Source organism: Polyodon spathula, chromosome 13 (genome assembly GCF_017654505.1).
Source record: "Polyodon spathula isolate WHYD16114869_AA chromosome 13, ASM1765450v1, whole genome shotgun sequence".
NCBI lineage: Eukaryota > Metazoa > Chordata > Actinopteri > Acipenseriformes > Polyodontidae > Polyodon > Polyodon spathula.
Genome location: NC_054546.1, coordinates 41,441,476 through 41,464,145, shown reverse-complemented (window position 1 = coordinate 41,464,145; position 22,670 = coordinate 41,441,476). Strand labels below are relative to the sequence as shown.

The 22,670-nt window shown below is 39.9% G+C and overlaps 1 protein-coding gene across 1 annotated transcript; it reads left to right on the top strand.

Annotated features, from left to right (window-relative positions):
* The first annotated feature begins 7,351 nt into the window (after positions 1–7,351).
* Positions 7,352–17,355, top strand: LOC121325191 (serine/threonine-protein kinase H1-like). The gene is made up of 3 exons (XM_041267523.1): positions 7,352–7,751; positions 9,381–10,448; positions 16,097–17,355. The coding sequence occupies exons 2-3, from the start codon at positions 9,489–9,491 to the stop codon at positions 16,403–16,405; spliced, it is 1,269 nt and encodes a 422-aa protein (XP_041123457.1). The 5' UTR covers positions 7,352–7,751; positions 9,381–9,488; the 3' UTR covers positions 16,406–17,355.
* Positions 17,356–22,670: the final 5,315 nt, after the last annotated feature.

Sequence of the window (22,670 nt, the reverse complement as noted above, 5' to 3'; positions counted from 1 at the left end):
TAATATATATGTGTGTGTGTGTGTGTGTGTGTGTGTGTGTGATTTGGCTTTCTGAATGGAAATATGCTGGACTGGCCAGATTTATTTGGGTTTTAGTGCTGCACCTTGTGCCGATTCACCTGTAAGATTTTACTATCTGTATTAAATATATTTTGTATCGGGGAGAAAGAGATCCGTTTCAAGACATCCCTCGAGTGCTTTCATTCGAAACGGGCGTGAAGGTTTACCTCATGAAATACTGAATCCGGAATCAATCACAGATGCAATTAAGTTGGCTCCTAGAGCAATTGCCACAGGCTTTGTCGCTCTTTACAAATGTGCGTCTGAAGCCATCTGGTGTACGGGGGGGGGGGGAGTTCCTGAAATATCAGACAGAAGAACAGGATAAAGGGTCAGATCTGTTTATATGTCATCTAATCCGCAGATGTAAAAATAATATTGCTTTAGTAACATCCGATTACCTTGAACACACACAGCCTGAGTACCTGAGTCCCTGAAAGACCCAAGTTGACTTGTATTGGGTAGATATTGCATCTCAGGTGAGCCAAAGGATGCTTTACCCACACAAACCCCCATTGTATCTTATTTATCTTTTTCCTAATTAAGGAATCAAGGGGACAAACAAGACGGTACTGCATTTGAAACAAATGGGCTCCTGTTTTTGTAGTCACACTGTGCTTGAGCTGCTCAGGCATAACTACATTATAACTTTACTGTCCACCCAGCACAAGAAACATCACGTTCACAGCAAGAACAAGCTGCCCCCAGTCACTGACACTCTGCTTCACCAGAAATAGAAACACACAACCAAAACATACACACACACACACTGACACACACACACACTGACACACACACACACACACACACACACACACACACACACACACACACACACATATATATATATATATATATTCCAAAGCTGCTTGCTTTAAGGTTGGTGTTGTATATGGATGTACCTTTTGAATTCCCTGGCAGCAGGTTAGCATTGTGTTATTCATGTACTGAGGCACAGAAACTGCGTTTCAGGGCTTTTTTTTTTATTAAGCCCCATCAAACATGTACCATTTGAGGGCTCGTTATTTATAGATTGCGTGTCAATGAACTGCTAATAGTTACCTCCAGAGTCCAATGAGCTGGGTCAGCCATTCTGCAAGGTGCGGGTGGAGTCAGGGAAAGGGGCCGATTCAACGTGATTGATGTTCCTTCATTTTTGTCATTTTGATTTTGATGCAGCAGACAGAACTGTGTTAGTGAGTCCCAGTGGAAATCATATTTCCGTATTTTCCCTGATTATTAAAAACACTGTGCTAGGCCAGAGAGCGCTCTGTATGCAGAATACCAATAGAGATAAATAGTGAACCCTTTGAAAGCGGGAGTCAGCGAGCTGCAGGATTATTATTTTAAAGGGGAGTTATACAAGTGGAGCAGAAACGTTGCAATGGCTCAGGAGTTATCTTTTAAACCACTTTTCTTTCTTTCTTTCTTTCTTTCTTTTTAACTATTAACGATTAATCACTTCCTGAAACGATTAGATCCGTGGCATTAGCAGGGCCAAGGAGACCCAATTATTGCCAAGAGCCTTGTAGGCAGGATTAAGAGAGACGCATTTTCAAAGCCAGCCATGGTACAAAATGTATCCTTAGCTTTTGTTATCGTGTAATACAGTAAAGCAGTTATTGAAATAACCAAATAACAAAGAGCAGTTGGGTGGTGTTTTATGCATGTAAAAAAGAAGAAATTGTCTTATTTTTTCAGTTTAAATTCACATTTCATAATTACATTTATTTAATGGAATTTAATTTGTTTTAAGAGGGTGAAACGAATTGTCATATCACATCCTAAAGACATTATTATTGTCCTTATGAACAGTCTATGGCGGTACCACTACACAATATAATAGACATTAAAATACCAAACACTGCACCGTCAACATCACTCAGAAATATGTGTCAATGGATCTTCACATCTAAGTGTGTGGCTGTTATATTACTGTACACACTTACTGCAGGTTTGATGTCTGAGAGTGTTATCGCTCCTTCCATCTCGCCATTGAGGAAAATGAAACCCTGCTTCGAATAACAACAGGTTAGCAAGCTTCTGCATCTATATAATATGACTGGAATGTGGGTTTGGGGTTGCAGAGGGATCAGGCCCTGGCTGATTGATGGATTTCTGCTCGCTTAAAAGCTTTTGTTGGGAGGAAGCACTTTGTCTGATTGAAACCAAGCCTCTGCTTAAGCTTCAATCTTGTTGATTGGTCAGCGGAGAATGGTAAAGAGAAGAACAGCAATTATTATATATATTGAATTCCTCCTCAATAACCACAAGATTCCTGTAGATTAGCATTGCAGAGGATGTGAGCAGTGTCGGTAACATTAGGCTCGTTGAGAATCAGGATGCCACTTACACTTAGCAAGCATTTTAATAGCTGCACAAATGAACTAATGATGATTAAAGGAGCGATAGTCGAGGCTGTGATAAAAATCGACTTTCTTTCCTCTTATTAGTATTAGCAACCTCATCACCGTCTGGAGATTGCGGTGGAGAATTGATTTTGGTTCTTTTTTTTTTATTCTAGCGAAACTGCATTAAGAATAAAATTGGTTCCCGTAATTATAAAGGGGAAAGTTCATATGGAAGTAAATCAGCTTAAAAAAATTGCATTTCTGAATTTTTTGACTACGGCGTCGATCATATCAATCCATACCTCGACAGCTGGATTTTAAAAGAGATTTTTACAGTACTATGGAGTCCACTTGAGTTGCATAGAGTGTATGCCATAAACCACCTATTATAGGAGTAATCCCTTGCCAAGATCGTGACTTGGAGTGAGTATGATTGGAATCTCACGCATGGGATTCACTCTACACTACAACAGCAGTATTTTCCCTGGGGGAGACTGGGCCCCACTGTTTTCTAGTGCTTTTGAAGACTGCATCAACATCTTGATGACATGGATAGGTGTCCACATCATAAAGACCACAGGGACAGCGCAGGAGGCTGGACTAGCTTCTCGGTCTCTAACAGTGGGGTCGCTCCCTAGCAAGATAGTCTCTGTGCATCTATAGCAGCCTGCATTGCCACTGCCTGTGTTGTACCTGCTCTGTGGCTTTCAGACCACCAATCCAGCAACATTCACAAGCACGAAAATAAATATATCATGAAGAGAAAAATAAGCTTCGTGTCAAGAGCTTGTCGGGTACAATCCTGGGAAAGAGAAGCATTTGGAGTTGGGTGGAGAGAATTAGACTGGAATACAAGGTTGTACTGACGCCTTCGCTAAGGACAGGGTTTTACATTGGGCTTATTGATCCCTTTCTCTTCTACCTGAACAAATCAAGCATTGATCCTTCAGTCTCCTTAAATGAACCCTGTGACCTGACCTGTGCTAAATAAACTCCTGTTCACTCGAGGCAGCTCAATCTGTTTCTTTGTTTCTTGTATTGGAAACCCCTTGTTATTTTTACCCAATGTGATATGATACGATCAATAGCAGTAGGCCTATTCAAATTATAAAATGTGAATGAAAGTGGGCAACACAGGCAATAAATGGCGTGGGAAGCCGTTGAGAGGGCTGTGTTCTTGCAACAAGGTGTTTACACCTGGGCCTGGGAGCAATGGAAGAATGAAGTCATCTCTCAGCAGGTTAAGATTAGCACAGGGGCGTGCAGGGGGTCCGTAGGGAGAGGGAGCCGGCGAGGTTTATGAAGTGACAGGTGCGCTGAGTGGGGAGAGGAACATCATCCTCATATCACAGGTTAATACTGCTCTGAAATGTGTTCTGTGGTATGTAAAAGCTGCATCTCCCTGTTGCTTCTGTTTCAGCTTCGGTAATACTGGCAATACAGCAGATCTTAGAGACTTTGATATTGGGCGTTCGGTTGGCAGGTGCTTATCAAAGACTGTGCTACATTATAAAAAGCTATATGAAAACAGTGTTATCATTAAAAACTGCAAAAACTAAAACTAACACAGAGATGAGTGTACTGCACATTATTGCAGTATTATTAACTGTATTTGATGATAATAGATGACTTCTAGACCGCACTAATGACCAATAAAGGAATTAGAGGCTGGTTATCAATGAGGGGTAGTAGGTACTTAGTAAATACATGTGTACTGACACATAATTATAATGTTATTATACATAGCTGGGTTGGAGTAATGTGATGATCAGGTGTGCATGGCTGCATGGGGCTGGGTTGGAGTAATGTGATGATCAGGTGTGCATGGCTGCAGTGTGGGGCTGGGTTGGAGTAATGTGATGATCAGGTGTGCATGGCTGCAGTGTGGGGCTGGGTTGGAGTAATGTGATGATCAGGTGTGCATGGCTGATGGGGCTGGGTTGGAGTAATGTGATGATCAGGTGTGCATGGCTGCAGTGTGGGGCTGGGTTGGAGTAATGTGATGATCAGGTGTGCATGGCTGCAGTGTGGGGCTGGGTTGGAGTAATGTGATGATCAGGTGTGCATGGCTGCAGTGTGGGGCTGGGTTGGAGTAATGTGATGATCAGGTGTGCATGGCTGCAGTGTGGGGCTGGGTTGGAGTAATGTGATGATCAGGTGTGCATGGCTGCAGTGTGGGGCTGGGTTGGAGTAATGTGATGATCAGGTGTGCATGGCTGCAGTGTGGGGCTGGGTTGGAGTAATGTGATGATCAGGTGTGCATGGCTGCAGTGTGGGGCTGGGTTGGAGTAATGTGATGATCAGGTGTGCATGGCTGCAGTGTGGGGCTGGGTTGGAGTAATGTGATGATCAGGTGTGCATGGCTGCAGTGTGGGGCTGGGTTGGAGTAATGTGATGATCAGGTGTGCATGGCTGCAGTGTGGGGCTGGGTTGGAGTAATGTGATGATCAGGTGTGCATGGCTGCAGTGTGGGGCTGGGTTGGAGTAATGTGATGATCATGGCTGGTGTGCATGGCTGCATGGCTGCAGTGTGGGGCTGGGTTGGAGTAATGTGATGATCAGGTGTGCATGGCTGCAGCGTGGGGCTGGGTTGGAGTAATGTGATGATCAGGTGTGCATGGCTGCAGCGTGGGGCTGGGTTGGAGTAATGTGATGATCAGTAATGTGTGATCAGGTGTGCATGGCTGCAGTGTGGGGCTGGGTTGGAGTAATGTGATGATCAGGTGTGCATGGCTGCAGTGTGGGGCTGGGTTGGAGTAATGTGATGATCAGGTGTGCATGGCTGCAGTGTGGGGCTGGGTTGGAGTAATGTGATGATCAGGTGTGCATGGCTGCAGTGTGGGGCTGGGTTGGAGTAATGGCATCAGGTACAGCAGGTGGATTTTGTTCGCTCACAAACAATCCCAGCTGCCACACTGAAGGCCACTGGTTTGAATTATTTCCTGTTGTTTAAGGCTTTCATTGCTAAGTACCTCATAATCCCTGTAATGCTGGTTTTATTGTATTTAAAGGGAACCGTAATTCTAGATAATCTATATATTTTTTTATTAGTTGCCCTTTCAAAATCACAAGTTTGAGACTCAGTTCGGGGTGGGCTTCAGCATGAAGTTTGAGACTCAATTCGGAGTGGGATTCAATACAGAGTTTGAGACTCAATTCGGGGTGGGATTCAGCATGAAGTTTGAGACTCAATTCGAGGCGGGATTCAGTACGGAGTTTGAGACTCAATTCGGGGTGGGATTCAGTACGGAGTTTGAGACTCAATTCGGGGTGGGATTCAGCATGAAGTTTGAGACTCAATTTGGGGTGGGATTCATAACAGAGTTTGAGACTCAATTCGGGGTGGGATTCAGTACGGAGTTTGAGACTCAATTCGGGGAGGGATTCAGCACAGAGTTTGCAAAGAGGATTATCCCCACGCTGCTAATGCACGTTTAATGTCATGTCGACTGAAGCCAGATTATGTTTTTTAAATCAACTCTTCTACCCAATCAGTGCTCATGCAGGTGACTGAGGGATTATGTTTTCTGTTTTCTGTTCCAGCACTGGGACATTTTTTGATTTATAGGAAGAGCAAGAGCTACAATAATAATAATAATAAAAAAACAGGTATAGTATATATATAAATCATTTACTAATATTGTTAGCTGTATCTCATACCTTTAATGACATTTGACTTATAGACATTACTTATAATACTGATATAAAGTGTAACTAATATTTATAATATGTTTCACCTCCCCTTTAAATATTATACAGGAGGATAAATCTATATATATATATATATATATATATATATATATATATATATATATATATATATATATATATATTGATATATATATATATATATATATATAAACCCACAGCCTGAGGTCTGGCTGTTTTGTCATCTTGGCTAAAATTGCAATTTCAGGATGTTTGTGTCATAGACACTATTAACTAGTACAGGCTTAACTCAGACAAGCCTGGTGCAGATTGTAAATTTGAAATTTGAATTTCCTTCGCTCTTCGGAGGATAATGCATTCATCCCTTGTGTTGAGGTTGAGGGCCAACACATTAAAAAAAAAAAAAAAATGTGTGTGTGTGTGTGTGTGTGTGTTGTTTCCAGATCTGCAGTTTAGCTGTGGTGTAATTCACAGACAATAGCAGCGTGCTACACACTTTAAAACACATTTACTATGCTTTTTCTCCAGTGCATGATTTGCTATTTTTTTAAAGATAAAAAGAAATTATCAGAACTTGTGTCTATAAAACAGTGCTTTTATATAAAAACATTTGCCCCAGAGTGCACTTTCTCAATTTTTGCAATATGCATATATTCATATGAATATTTAACAGAAAATAATGTTCAGTAATCAAGCGCACTCTAGCCACGTCAAAGGGTACTGCAGCAAGCTCATTAACCATTATGTTGAATTGTCTGAAATTCCTTCTGCCGGCACTTTTTGTTTGTTTTCAAGTATTTTTAAACTTCCAGTTTTCATATAATTATCAAATGATCTCAATAAAGCAGAGAGCTGACCAGTAGTGTCAGGGTGCTGCTGCCAGAAAGTGTCCCCTTCCTTTTGGTTTTGTTCCCTATCCAACTTCTTGGTGCAAGAGGTTTAGAAGAAAACACAGCGTTGACAGCCGAGTTTGCTTACATTCCCATAAGTTATTTTTAGTTCCACGGACTTCCTCTGTATGTGTCACAAACTGGCATTTATAAAACCTTCAGGTTCTGAGAATTGATGCTCAAGGTCGATATAAAGTGGAGACGGATAGAAACTGGCGACATGTTGGTTCTATAAGAGTGAACACCGTGTTTAAAAATACAGCGCCAGTAGAGCCAACATGGCGAGAACAGGGATGCAGTTTCCTATCATTCTACTCCCAGCAACAAGCTTCGAATCTAAGGAGCTGCGTTTGGTATCCAGGAAGTGAGATCAGTGGGAGTTTGTGTAGTTGTGGGTCCAAGATCGGAAAGAGCCGAGTTCTTTCCAAAAAAATCTTTTCACTCAAAAATTGAGGGGGGTGGTTTAAGACCTAAATTAAAAACAAAAACAAACAAACAAAAAACACTTGAAGCAGATAAAAAAAGAGCTTTGAGTATTTTAATTGTATATCCAGGCAACATAGAAACTAAAACGGGGTAGGCCTTTCAACGCCGTTTATAAAACATGTTATTATTAATAGTTTAGGAGGAAAGACGGAAGAGAAATCATTTTAGAAAAATGTAGAAACGAAAAATGGAGAGTAAGAAGCAGAGAAGAGAGGGGAGAGAGAGAGGCAGGGAGAAGCTGGGCCATTAAGAAACACACCTGATTGTAAACGGATGTAAACCCCGAAGGCTAAAGGTAAAGTGCCTCGTCTTTTTCAAATTTTTCCACAAAAATACTAAAAAGTGACCACCAAAAAGAAAACTTATAATGCAACGCATTATTATTATTATTATTATTATTATTATTATTATTATTATTATTATTAAGATGTCAAGTTCTCTTTTTTTAAAATTATGCGTCGTATTTTTAATAACAGAACGTAAAACACCGTTAATAACTGGTTTGATATAAAGACAAGTTCACGCCAATTTTCATTGTTGTGTCAACTGTCCAGTTTGAACTAGCAAATGTTCCTTTACAGTCAGTCAGTAGACAGTAGACAGTCTTGCGCTGCTCAGAATAACATTAGATAACAGTTTTCAATCTACAGTATTTAAATCCTGCGGAAATATCACTTCAACTGTTTTTTCCGAGGCCCTCTGCTATCTTAATGTTTCAGATTATTTTATTTTGTGTCGCTCAGGGCAGTATTGTAATGTATCTCGACATTTTTTTTTTTTTTTATTGTGCAACAGGTAACTGTACTGTAATTCGGTAAACACTCCTCTATAATTGGATGCCGTGACTACATATCAGTTGTTTTTTTATGTGAATAAATGTACATTTTAGAGAAACATGTTTTGTCTTTTTAATTCTGTTTCGCATTTAGGCACTGGTTTTACAACGGTTTGTAAATTGGTAAATTACTAATATGATTTCTTTCAATGGATTAGTCATATAGATCTACAGTTCATACTGTCATATTGATTCAGTAGGGTATTCATACTAAAAGTGTTTTAAAGTGGAGATTTAAGTATAGACTTTTTTTGTATTTAAAATTTAAAAAAAAAGCTTGTGCAATGAAACCATTAATTTTTAATTGATTAACCCTTTAAGATACAAGGGAGATATGTGTCCCACACGTGAAATTGATGCTAACTTGATGCAACAAAAAGGGTTTAAAATTTACTGACAGACTGGATCTGCGCATCGAAATTGCCAGTTTCCTTGTGATGTTCGAGTCCATCTCAAATGTATTTTGATAAGAAACCGTTTGAACAAACTGCTCAATTTCTCGTGGACCTTAATGGGTTAAAAGCTGTAGTACCAACCAGTTTCATCTATTAAGATACAACATTTTCTCCTCTAGGCATTTTACCCCCAAAGTATCAGGGGTAGTAGAGTGGTAAAATATTGGATGATATCATTTTCCCATGAACCCTGATGTGTCAAGTGTTTGTGCCACCAGCATGGAATAGCTCTGTGGGACACAGTTTGGTCTATCTCTGCAAACCTCTTGAAAGCTTTGTATCTAGAGTGGAGTGCTTCCAGTGAATAACCGTGGCTGCTGTTCATATTTACCTGTGTTAATCCTTAAGCAATATGAAAGTACGCTCATTTTAAACATTGTTAAGCATGTCATGGGGATCAGAAATCAATGTGTGTTCCTCTTTCAGTAGTACGACTGTCTGATGCGTCTGCCATGTTGTTTTCTTTGGCAGCCCATGGGGTTCACTTTGACTGTTGATTCTTTTTAATGTAATAAAATAGCTTTGAAAGCAGTACTTTGACAATCCATCCTGCTTTATACTAATACTATAGGTAGCTACAATTGAGACAATTCAAATTAAAATATTGCATAATTTTTCATTTTATTTATTGCAGATTTAAAAAAAAGCAAAACTGCTACGTCTAATAACGAAGCCACTCCAGACTAGAAAATGGCACTACGGTAACCATGCCCTCTTGGACCAGCGACGTGATCATTACGTGATGGGCTGCGGGGCGAGCAAAGTACTTCCTGAGCCGCCCAAGGATGTCCAGCTGGACCTGGTCAAGAAGGTGGAGCCCTACACAGGCCAGACAACTGACAAGTACAAGCACTTCATCAAGGACGATGGCAGCGGGGGCAAGGCTGTTAATAAGATGGGCTCTCCCTCCCCACCACAGGCCACCAACAACCCCTACCCTGGAGGACCGGTCAATGGTCACCCGGACCCAGGCGACCCCAGAAGGAACAAGGTGGCTAAGTACCGGGCCAAGTTCGACTCTCGGGTCACGGCCAAGTACGATATCAAAGCCCTGATCGGCCGTGGGAGCTTCAGCAGGGTGGTGCGGGTGGAGCACAAGAGCACCAAGCAGCCGTACGCCATCAAGATGATCGAGACCAGGTACAGGGAGGGCCGGGAGGTGTGCGAGTCCGAGCTCAACGTGCTCCGCAGGGTGCGGCACACCAACATCATCCAGCTCATCGAGGTGTTCGAGACGCAGGAGCGTGTCTACATGGTGATGGAGCTAGCCACCGGCGGGGAGCTGTTCGACCGCATCATCGCCAAGGGCTCCTTCACAGAGCGGGATGCCACGCGAGTCCTGCAGATGGTCCTGGATGGGGTGAAGTACCTGCACACCTTGGGAATAACACACCGCGACTTGAAACCAGAGAACCTGCTCTACTACCACCCGGGCAGCGACTCCAAAATCATGATCACAGACTTCGGTCTGGCCAGCACCCGTAAAAAAGGGGATGATTGCCTTATGAAAACGACTTGCGGCACACCTGAGTATATTGCCCCCGAGATCCTTGTGCGGAAGCCCTACACGAACGCTGTGGATATGTGGGCGCTAGGCGTGATCTCTTATATACTGCTTAGTGGGACCATGCCATTTGAAGATGATAATAGGACACGGTTATACAGGCAGATATTGAAGGGAAAATACAGTTACTCCGGGGAGGTAAGAATTGTTTGTGTGTGTGTGTGTGTGTGTGTATGTATGTATGTATGTATGTATGTGTATATATACACAGCCCATATAATTCAGTGTTATATATAGGGTTGAGCACCTTACATAGAGCAAAAAACTGAAGAGTTCATTGTTATAATGATGGCTAAATATCTGTGTGTAGCACAGGTGTGTATTCTCATGGGATCAGAGCACAGTACTGTGCTGGCGGAAGTGGGATTGGAGCAAGAGGCTGTTGGTAGTTTATTGAAGGTTTATTTATTTGTTTTTTATGTATTATTTTAAATGAGGTGATAACGTTGGTGTGTTTATTTTCAAGAGCATTATATATTTTAAAGCTTTATCAATCCAGTTAATTGCAGTAAAGGATAAATAGATAATCCCCTCTCTAATAGCAGCATATATGATTACAAAAATACAAGCAGGATGGGTAGCGGCCACAGGCCATTAGTTGTCTCTGTCTTTAGTGTTTAAAGTACAGCTGGTCTAACTGTGTGATCAAGATCCCAGTAATTTCTACATTTCAACGTGTGAGTGAGGGTTACAGTTTGTACTGTGCTGCCAGTCTGCTTAACCTCCCAGCCCCTAAGCGTTGAGATGTTGGCCAGCTCCTGTGACTGATTTAAACTGCACTGCATTCATCAATTGCCTACCAGGTGGTGGCATTGTCTGGGAATCCCTAATTGTATTATCTGCATTCCTGCTGACTGAATGACTGGGCTGTGGCAGATCTGTCATCTCCCACAGCTTTGGTTATGACAGCTTCAGCAGTGAAGTGTAAAAAAACTAAAGAAGAAACAGATGAAACACATCCAGGCTCTGAAGAATTGCCTCTCTGTTACGTGTGTGTTAAACTGATATAGGTGGAACTGACAAAATGTAATGTTGCTGTCCTTCTAGCTGATCGACAATAGCGGAGTGGTAAAATCCATTACGGTTGCAACCATGAGAAAGATTGTTCCATGGAAGCAATCTCCGTGTTAGCAAGAGGGTCAAGAGTAGAAAAAAGTACATGCAAGAAGCAATAAAACAAAGCCAAAGTCAAAGCCTGCACTTAAATTAGAATTTGCACGTGAAATGAATATCAAATAGACGTCTGAATGTATTGCTTGTGGGCACGGTTTACTCTTGAACTTAGTAGCGGCAAATATCTTTCTGCTTACTGTAGCTGGAATTGAGTGTGGTCACCTCAAACGGCTCTGAATCGGCTCACAAAAGCTTAGCTAGGTAAAGGCTGCAGAAAATCTGTACTCCCGAACAACACAGAACTGGAACACTTACGACATGTCAAACCTTATGAAGAATTTCATGCAAATGTATTGCATGGTACCACCTAAGCACAGGGTCATTCTTTAGTAATTGACTTGGTGCTTGAACCAAGATTAACTGGCTCCACGACTCTCGCTGTAAGAAACATGTATTCTATGAAGAAGCCCCCTTTTAAACAGGAAACTCTGCAGATGAGCTGTGCAAATACCAGACTAAATGGAACTGGGATTTATTAAGACTGGCATAATGAGTAGAGGATGCATGACAAAAATGGGAATTATATATCTTCCCAGATATTAATTTGGACCAGCTAAAAGACAGGTGTATGTGTGATTTATGTGTGGTCCCAAGAATTGTGTGTACATTTTTTATATTGCACCAAAAACTTGTTTTTAAAAGTGAGGCTGGTGCATTTATATTAAAGTCCAGCATGAAAGCAGGAACACTTAAACCAAAAGAGAAGCAAATGAAGGCAAGTAATGCTTAGCGATCAATTCGAGTACTATATTTAACAATTTAATAAATATTCGTTCGTCCACACTCTGTGACCCGCAGGCAATTAATGCATGACTCCTGTACTAGTAAAGCTGTGCTGTACTACACCAGGAAGACAAAACACTGGCCAGCTTTCTGTAACTTAATCCAGAATCTTAAAAAGGCAGCTTGTTACAGTGGTTTCCCTGGCTGGTAGAAAAGATTTACAAGCAATCTGTGTGTAAGATTGAGATTGTTCCTCACAGTGAGAATCGTCATGCATTTTGTGTTCAAAGTCAGCAACATTGTAGTCAGTTCAGGAAAAAGTTGTAAAGTATAAGCGCACATGAGACAAGATTACAACCAGCGACACAGCCTTGCATGCTCACTGGTGTGCAATAATCTGCAAAACCAGTCCTTCATTTACAAAAGCAAGCAGCATAATGAACAGCTACATCCACAGTACAGTCTGTAGGAAAGAGGAACTACAGCAGCCAACTAAGAGTCTGTTTTGAATCTGTTAGGACCAGTGCAAACTTGCACATAGACATATTACTAAGCAGCGGGTATATGACCAAGTTGTTCAGAAGTTATACAACATGAAGACATTTATAAAGACTTTCACAGGTTAATAAGCAAAAGAATGGCAGCAAATCAGATAAAGCGCTCTTTAAACTCAACCCGGTTAGGTAACTCTTTCTAACAAGTCTTCTATTCATTCTGCTCAGGAATAACATTTTTTTGCTGTTAGCTTTTTTCTACTGCAAATGTCTCAATGTCCTGATAACATTTTCTATGTCAAATAGTCTGTACTATAAAAGGGAGACTTTTTTTCTCTAAAGAGTGCTTTTGGAAATGGCATGCATTGATTATCTTTTTTTATAAAAAAAAAAAAAAAAAAAGGAAGGATCTGTTTTAGCGGTCAAGGCAAAAGTGTATAAAAATGTGACCCTTTAAGATTGCTGCCGTTGTCTACTGAGGACCATAGAAATAACTCCTGCTTCAGTGACACTTTTAAATAACACAACCACTCAGGTCAGAAGATGTATGGGTGTATTATACATTTCATTAAAAAGGAATACAGCTTTTGTACAAAGCTTCATGACTAAACATTTCCAGGAATGCTTTAAAATCAGTTTGCTTGCTACATATCAGCTTTATTAACATTATGAACATTTTCAGCTCTGCAACAGAACTAAAGACCAGTAAGCTAATCTAGTATATGAATACATGCATCTGTGTACATTTTGTACAAATCACTGAAACAAGTAAAAGACACTATTTAATTACATGTTCTAAGGTAGTTTATTTTTGGTTCTTGATTTGTTTTTTTTACATGTATTCATAATATGCAGATATTTTAAATACAAATCTATAGATAAACGGCTGCATCACGGTGCCTTTTCTGTAGGTCATATGGTCTGTTTTCAGCTTGAGTAACCAACAGATCTTAAAAAGAAGAAATAGGGGCCAGTGGCTATGTTTACATGCAAGTTGGAGTTGTGCCAAATGTCGTGCTTTAAGTGTTACATTTAAAGTGGTACCGCTGAAGTACAATAGCTGCGTTACATAGACAAGTCTTTACCAGTTTTGTCCAGATAGACTTGCAGTACTTTGTCGGGAACTTGTTGCTATCCACGCTCTTTGGTTGTCATGTGATTTCCTCGGAACAGCATGGCGTTTACAGCACACTCCATGGTCACTCTACTGCTGGTATATGAGGAATTCACATGGCAACCATGGAGCGTGGATAGCATCAAGTTCCCGACAATGTACAGCAAGGCCATCTGGACAAAACTGGTAAGGACTTATCTATGTAACGCAGCTATTGTAATTCAGCGGTACCACTTTAAATGTAACACTTAAAGCACAACATTTGGCACGATTCAAACTTGCTTGTAATTTGCTCCAGTGAGAATAATGCTGCTTTTATAGTGATAAGAAACTGGCAGGCCGTGGGTTCTTAACACAGGCGGGTGGTTTTGTCAAACCTCAATACTTTGCTTTGGTTGTCTGCATCTTTGTTCCAGTCAGAATCAGTGTTTGTAACAAAAACTGAGATTGAAGTTTGACTTGAATTTATCCACCCATGTGCTATGCATTCCATTAGAGCTCACATTTTTACATTGTAATAGTTAAACTGCGATCTTCCAGTTAAGCAGGTTATACAGACAGGCAATGGATGGACCTCGTCCCTATCAGGTACTACCACTGTGTGGACGTTTTCAAAGACAGGTGTATTTGCATGATACGGAGTGTCATCGTCTGGCCCTGCTGGCTGTGCCTTACTAGTTATGCATATTTTGGCACGGAATGTTGGCTTCTGATCAGGTGAAAGTTCATTGCCAGCTTTGGATACCATGGAAGTTCCCTTGCCTCTGACTATGTATGTTATCTGCCTGTTAAGTCTTTGTGTTCTCTGTTGGTTAAAATAGAAGGGTGATCCACGCTGCCTTTTTAGTGGTGCCCACCTGGATGTTCGCTGGAATATGTGATTGTCAATGGTCTATAAACGAACCATTTCACTGCTACATGTCAGTGATATCCGTTTGACTTCATGTGTTTAAAAAAACATTTGATCTGATATGACATTCCCTTTTGATTGTTCACCTGGGTGTACTTTGCATTTGTTCATAAAAATTTGTTCACATTAATATTATTATTAGAGGATTTAAAGGCTGAAATAATGCACCAAAATATTAGTGCTTCTTAGGAAGTTGAATTATAAGAACAAGCTTCAGCGTGCAAGCTTCTGATGCCTCATGCCTGCATCCTTCGAATCAAGCTTACTCTTGCTTCTATAGTATAAAACATCGATTGCATTGGGAGATTAAAGTGTTAGGAAGGGGTGTAGGCCTTTACTTTGCAGAAATAGGCATCCATGTGTAACGCTTTCCTGCACAAGTGACATCAAACAATATCAAGTTAATGATATTTGATGTACGCAGATCAACATGGCCAGCACGACAGAATTGAGGACTGAGGTCATGCTTTTTGATGCTGTTAAGTCTGTGTGTTACTGACCTGTAGTTGGATCTTTTGAGTCATTTTCTGTTGCAGCAGTTCTTTTTGATGCTGCTGTTTGATCGTCTGAAAGACCTGCTCTTGCTGCTCTGATGCCAGTGTGCAGTAAATGCTTGGAAACGCAATGAAATCTTGTCCTTCTTTTCCCTGGTTTTAATTAATGTTTTAATGCCCAAGAGTGCGAGGTACAGTAACAGCTGTGTTGGGGGCATCGTTTTAATTGGTGATTTAGAAAGATGATTTTGTATGTGCGGCATACAGAACAAAGTGTAATAAAGTATATTTCTCCCTTAGTTATGTGGGGGACCTACTGAACTGCCATGAATAGTAAATGAAGATGGAACTGAGAACACAGCACTTTATTTGAAAAAATAAACCCGAATTAAAGAAATTAAAGCTAAAACTGCAAATAGCGCATTCAAACTGATACCTGTCATTTACTGTGCTGCAGTATAGCTTATGTGTTTATTGGCGCCTATAGGTGAGCAGTTACAGCAATATGTTACATTCGTTGATGGCTTTCTTTGGCATCTGTAAACTTGCTCTTTGCTGCCATCTATTGACACCTTATTTTTTGTTATTGGGATGAGTCAGAAATCAGTATTCTCCATTCTGAGTAACATGTATGTACTGTATATTGAGAGTGCCACTGCATCCATAGCAGATTGAAGACCTTCAAATATGACTGAAGACTGTTGCCTCCGTGTAGCATTTAGCAAGGCGCAAGTTTTATTTCTTATAAAAACCTGTTGCAATAAAATAGAAGTTGCATCACTACAGCCTTTTTATCTTGAACAGTATCTTAAAATAATCGTGAAGCCTGTAAGTTGGATTTGTCATTTCCTCTTTCTTTTCTTTATTTCATCCTTCAGCCCTGGCCGAGTGTTTCCAACCTTGCCAAGGACTTTGTTGATCGTGTGGTCACTGTCGACCCCAACGAGAGGATGACAGCCAGCCAAGCCTTGAAGCACCCCTGGATCGTGACCATGGCTGCCTCCTCTTCTATGAAGAACCTGCACCGCTCCATTTCCCAGAACCTCCTGAAGAGGGCGTCGTCTCGCTGTCAGAGCACCAAGTCTGCCCAGTCCACCCGCTCCAGCCGCTCCACTAAATCCAACAAGTCGAGGCGCGTGCGGGAGCGCGAACTGCGGGAACTCAACCTGCGCTACCAGCAACAGTAAGAGGGAGGGCTGAGAGAGAACTGCAGGAACTCAATCTGCGCTACCAGCAACAGTAAGAGGGAGGGCTGAGAGAGAACTGCAGGAACTCAACCTGCGCTACGAGCAACAGTGAGAGAGAGAACTGCAGGAACTCAACCTGCACTACCAGCAACAGTGAGAGAGAGGGCTGAGAGAGAACTGTAGGAACGCTACCTGCACTACCAGCAACAGTGAGAGAGAGGGCTGAGAGAGAACTGCAGGAACTCAACCTGCACTCCCAGCAGCAGTGAGAGAGAGAGGGCTGAGAGAGAACTGCAGGAACTCAACTTGCACTAGCAGCAGCAGTGAGAGAGAGGGCTGAGAGAGAACTGCAGGAACTCAACCTGCACTCCCAGCAGCAGTGAGAGAGAGGGCTGAGAGAGAACTGCAGGAACTCAACCTGCACTCCCAGCAGCAGTGAGAGAGAGAGGACTGAGAGAGAACTGCAGGAACTCAGTCTGCGCTACCAGCAGCAGTGAGAGAGAGGGCTGAGAGAGAACTGCAGGAACTCAACCTGTGCTACCAGCAGCAGTGAGAGAGAGGGCTGAGAGAGAACTGCAGGAACTCAACCTGCGCTACGAGCAACAGTGAGAGAGAGAACTGCAGGAACTCAACCTGCACTACCAGCAACAGTGAGAGAGAGGGCTGAGAGAGAACTGCAGGAACTCAACCTGCACTACCAGCAACAGTGAGAGAGAGGGCTGAGAGAGAACTGCAGGAACTCAACCTGCACTCCCAGCAGCAGTGAGAGAGAGAGGGCTGAGAGAGAACTGCAGGAACTCAACTTGCACTAGCAGCAGCAGTGAGAGGAAGGACTGAGAGATTAGGGAGGAATGACACTGCTCTTCCACTTGACCCTTTTTTATTTTATTTAACACTTTAGTTTAAGGATCTCTTGTGTATGTATAAATAATCCAGTAAATTATCTATAAATGGCTACTTTTGAGTATAATCTTAATTATTTGTATTTACAAATTATATATATATATATATATATATATATATATATATATATATATATATATATATCTATATATAGCCCATAATATTCACCAACCCCGTTATTTAGAAGAGAAAAAAGTATCAATATACAATTTGATATGAAGGAAAACATAACAGTGGTGTTATAAAAACACGTAAGGCATTATGAAAACCCTTAGAATTTCTTAACATTAACCAGTCAAATACTCAAATAACACTTGTCTATAATTATCAGCACCATTTATCAATTTGGTTATTAGTGATCCTTAGGCTATAGTGTTGTTTGTGTGTGTGTGTGTGTATATATATATATATATATATGGATCTACATATTTTTCACGGGTAGGTTATGGAGTAAATTAGGATTTCGTGGACCACATCATTCGGTGACCCAAGGGCATCTGGAATTCTTTACTAAAGGCCATTTACGCAGCATGTTCGTAGTCATGTTGTTGGTCTTATGCAAAAATGTATTTTATTATTACCGAGTCAATAGAAAGAACATGCCTATTCGGGACAAAAATTCTAAATGCATTTAAAAAGTAAGCAGCAGGTTGTTTGAAGCGAGGTGGCTGTGCTGGATCATACCTGTAGTACTGATTTCACTTGGCTACAACCGACAGGAATACTTTTATCTGCATTGACTTTCCAGCTTGTTTTCTGAAAGCTGTTTGTTTTACGTTCTGATCAGCAGCCTCTTTAGAAGCCTTTTGTTTAATGTGTGATTCTGAAGCTAAGTAGTGATTGATCGTATTTTCTCCAAAGTCACATTACAAAATGTGCAAAACAATTTACCTCCATATGCATGTAGTTTCTTTGGGAAATGTCTTGACACAATCCTCAGCCAAATATACTGTACTTACTTGCTTTGCCGTCCATTTTTGGTATTTTACCTCCAGTGTTGAAAACTAGTAGATTTTAGCAACACAAATCATAATAAAAATGTAACACTGACTTTGTCTCAACTCCTGTAGGCTGATTAAAACATTGTTGTCATGTGAACAGTAAACAAGAAAATTAACCACTTTGCAGGGTTTTTTTTTTTTTTTTTTTTTTTTTTTTTTAAATGTTATTTGTCTAAGAAGGTACTTTTAAAAAAAAAAAAAAAAAAAAAAAAAAAAAACCCTTAAGTGAGTCATAGCTAAGCCTGGATCGAATCCATAATCTCCCTGCTCTAAGCCATGTCCCTTGATGTTGTCATTGCAGGTTCCTGTTGTTCTCTGTATTTTCATAAAAGGACTTTATGTTTTAACAGGACTTCGTGTACAATATGGTTGTACCTTTATATTGCAGTCTGAGCCACAGTTAGCTTACAGCCACTGGCAGCACCAGGATTCTCTATGTTTGACCAAGTGGTATGAACTTAACCCTCTCATGGCAGCCAGCCAAATGTAGTTAAAGTATTTTAAGCATTTTCTTGCCAGGAATCCATTCCAGCCAAGGATCATCTTTCTATTTCAATGTGTTTACAAAATGTCCTGTAAAGTTGCAGAACCCCATGCACCAAAAGAACCAAAGAGTGTTTTGGACTTTATTTTGAATGCAGTCCCGTGCAGATAAGGGCCTTGAGACATTTTCTCTTTTTTTTTTTTTTTTTTTGTCAGATTGGGCATAAGTGTGATATTAACATGCCTTGCCTTTTTTAAAAAGCCTGTAATGCATAATCAGAAACACAACCTTGAAGTTAATGGCCTCTAAGACACTGTGAACTATGCAGCACTACCAGCTGTTTGTGCTACACGATTTCCCTCATCCTCTCTGATTTAGAAATTGCATATATTGGAATTCAAGCCACAGATCCAAATAATTGTTTGCCTGTTCACCTTTTAAGTTATTTGGGTAAAGCATTAAAAAGATGTTTTCAAAAGTGCGATACATTCTGTTAGCTAATGACAATAATGTACGTTATAAACTGATAACACAGGTTAAATACCTCCATGGTTTAAGTATTGAAAATATTTTATTTATTTTTAATGTGTTGAGGGGGTTTCATAAAACAAAATGTGTTGTTAGTAAAGTACATTTGACAGCTGTTATGTACTTCATGTCGTTCATCCATAACATCAAACTAAAATCGCCAGTTAGTTTTGTTGTTTGTTACACCCAAGTGCCAGCTACAGTAGGAACTGCTCCCCCCCCTAGATTGCCTGTTCATCAGCAACTGACCCGTATGCAAAATACAGGGCGACTCGTATTAAATGTGTTACTTGAAGAGAGTTCCAGTCGTGGTAAAAATGCTGCAATGTATTACCTTGCTCACATTAGCTGTGCTGCGAAGTGGTCAAAGCTGATTGAGAGTAAGCATGGTGTGTTCTGAACATGCCAGTGGGGGAAAATAAGACTACCTGGAGAATTGACTTTGCCACTCTGCCAGAGAGTGAGTGAGTGAATATAGCTTGCAAAATTTGGACCAAGTAAGTGCACCAGTGGAAACATTAATTATCAAGGTGTGTTTTTTAAAGTGTTGATAAGTCACCTATGATTAGAATCGTTAATGTTATTACCCATGGTGTTCTGATTTACTCATTGAGGGCCATGCAGTTTGTAATACTGGAACTGATGAGGGGTAAACATGTATTAATTGTGGTCCATGCTCTCTGTGTTTTCATGTCATTTGTAATACCAGTGTTTCATTTGAAAAGGAGACTGATTTTTTTATTTTTTTTCCTCGCTGCCCCAACCTACTTGCATTTAAAAAAAAAAAACTCTACTTTGAACTGAACACCAGCACTTTTAAAGGGACCTACAGTGTGAAAAATGGGCTCAAACGGTACTTGTGATTAATAAATGATCTTTATAGACCAACTTGTGGCATGGTGACTCTCAACCTCCATTATCAAAAAATTAATTGATGACCCAGCACTGGCAATATCGGAATAACCCAATGTCTTTATGCATTGGATAACAAATGTTAAGTCAGTTCTGCTGGCCACATCCCTCGGACAAATATAGAAGTTCAAAAGTTTGTTCTGCAGCCTCTCATGGCTTTTTAAATGCTGCTGAAAGATTAACACTGATGATCAAAGTCATCAGATGTTTACCCTTTCCTGACTGATTTCCTAAAAAAAAAAAAAAAAGGAAAAGTAATTGAACCAATATACTGAGGCTTGTGAGTTTCATAATTGTGTGTAATTAATAAGTATCATTAGAAACTACAGGTATTGAAAAGGCATTTTTAGGCATGCATGCCTAATTAAATCAGAAACTTTGTTTTGTACTGTGGGAACTAATGTTTTGACATTTCACATGTAAAATACATCCTGTAACTCATTCTGATTTTAATTTTTTTTTTTTTTTTTTAAATAATTGGACATTTTGCCCCATTAAGTACAAAGCGAAAAAACAGCACTGTCTCCTTAACAAAGGTTGAATTTGTAGATTTGTTTATTTGTTTATGTCACTGATATGTTTTTATATATTTTTGTGTTTTATAATGAAGGCTAATAATTAATAGATTTTATTAATTTACTTTAATGATGAACTGGTTCCATCTTGTTCATAACGTGCTTAGAAAATAAACTATATAACTTTGTGTTTGGTTTGAAATGAACATGGATTTTATATATGTATTTAACCCCCTATTAAGGTCATTCTTGGTTAACTACACTTGCATACATTTTGAGTACAGACCTACACCCCTATTACACCTCATCCATTACATCCCTTTAAATGAGTCCCTTTAAATCTGAAATGCTGCACTCGGCTACCCAGAAACTCTCCTGTGCACTGATTGTGGCAAAATAGTGAGTAAATGGAGTAAGACCATTCTTTGCCATATAACCTGTACTTGTCAACCATTTTAGTGCTGGAATTGCCCATTTCCGATCTCGCCAGTTTAGATCCTTGAAGTGGATATCACCAGTTTACGATACTGCACACGGGCTCTGTAACACCACAAAATTGTTCTTTGAAGAGATTGTTATTTCATGGATAGGTAAGCATTTGAAGATTATTTTGACCAAAAGCTCAATTAATTTTCTTGGGATACAAAGAAGTTAATGCAATAATTACCAGAGCAGATGTGGAGCGATATTATATTCCGATTTCATTTGCATATCATCAAAGATGTGTTTATTCAATTCTACTACATATTATTCCGCCTCAGTTGGTGGCATGAAATTATTACTGCATCTCACTAAATACTAATATTTTAGAGGCATTAAATTCATTAAATATTTGTTGTTCTGGCAGTTTTTTAATTTTGCAATGTTTTTGCAGAATTGTTTTACTTTACTATAATATTACATAGAACACCAACATAAACAAAAAAATATATTTATCTTATTCATTTAGGTGTTGGACAAAAAAAAGTGTGGGACTACCATGAACAGCAAAGCTAGGCAATGTGTAAATCATTATGTATAGGTCATTCAACATTCTTTAATGATTATTACAATCCTGTTTATTTTAAATTTCAAAGGTATTGAAATTGCAGTCTGTAACAAGAAAGGTAGTGTAGAATACATAAACAAATGGTTACAAAAACAGCTTTTATTTATGTGAACTGTGACAATGAAATACTTAAACATAAGCATTTTTTTCTTTTTAAATTAATAGCATATTTTGAAAAAATAAATAAGAAACAAATGACTAATAGTAATTGCAGTGTGCTATTCCCCCAACTGAAAAGAAAAGTATTTTTAAAGGTTAAAATAGTCCACAGCTAATGACACTGGAAGGCATCATAAAATGGCCAGCCATGCAATTCAACTATATTATTTTTCAGATGTTACAATACAATGCAGCATATACTACAATTATTGTTAAGGAGCCAGTTAAATTGCAATACACTTTATAGACAAGGCAATCGCCCCATTGGAATCCTATTGTCACTTGACTGCAGTGCCTGGTGGTCATGGGGTTGTCTCTTCTCCCTAATCTAGCTCTTCTATTAGACATGTGGTTGGGTTATCAGGCTCATTCACTTTTGATGTTTCCAAGTATTCCAGTACCCCCTGGATTAGTGGTGCTCGCAAGGTGTCTGCTGCCACTGTCTCTGTGGTATTGCTGACAGGTTCCAACAAGATCTCCTCTATCATCATAGATTTATTTATTTATTTATTTTTAATGGCTTCTGATAAACAAATCTGGTTCTGGATTAACTGCTGTAGTTTCAATCTCTTCTATTAAATGTTTCCCTGCTGACTTGGGAGTTATTTGTTTCACTAATAGAATTTGCTGCAATGCTGTAATAGCTGATGGAACAAGTTTAAGGACTATGTCTAAATGCTTGCTGTCTCATCCTTTTGATATAACTGTTGCAAAC

Bases quoted from the DNA above. Each gene is read 5' to 3' on its own strand.
- LOC121325191 (XM_041267523.1), top strand. From the start codon at position 9,489: ATGGGCTGCGGGGCGAGCAAAGTACTTCCTGAGCCGCCCAAGGATGTC. The intron at 10,449-16,096 runs GTAAGAATTGTT...TTCATCCTTCAG, and splicing joins AATACAGTTACTCCGGGGAG to CCCTGGCCGAGTGTTTCCAA.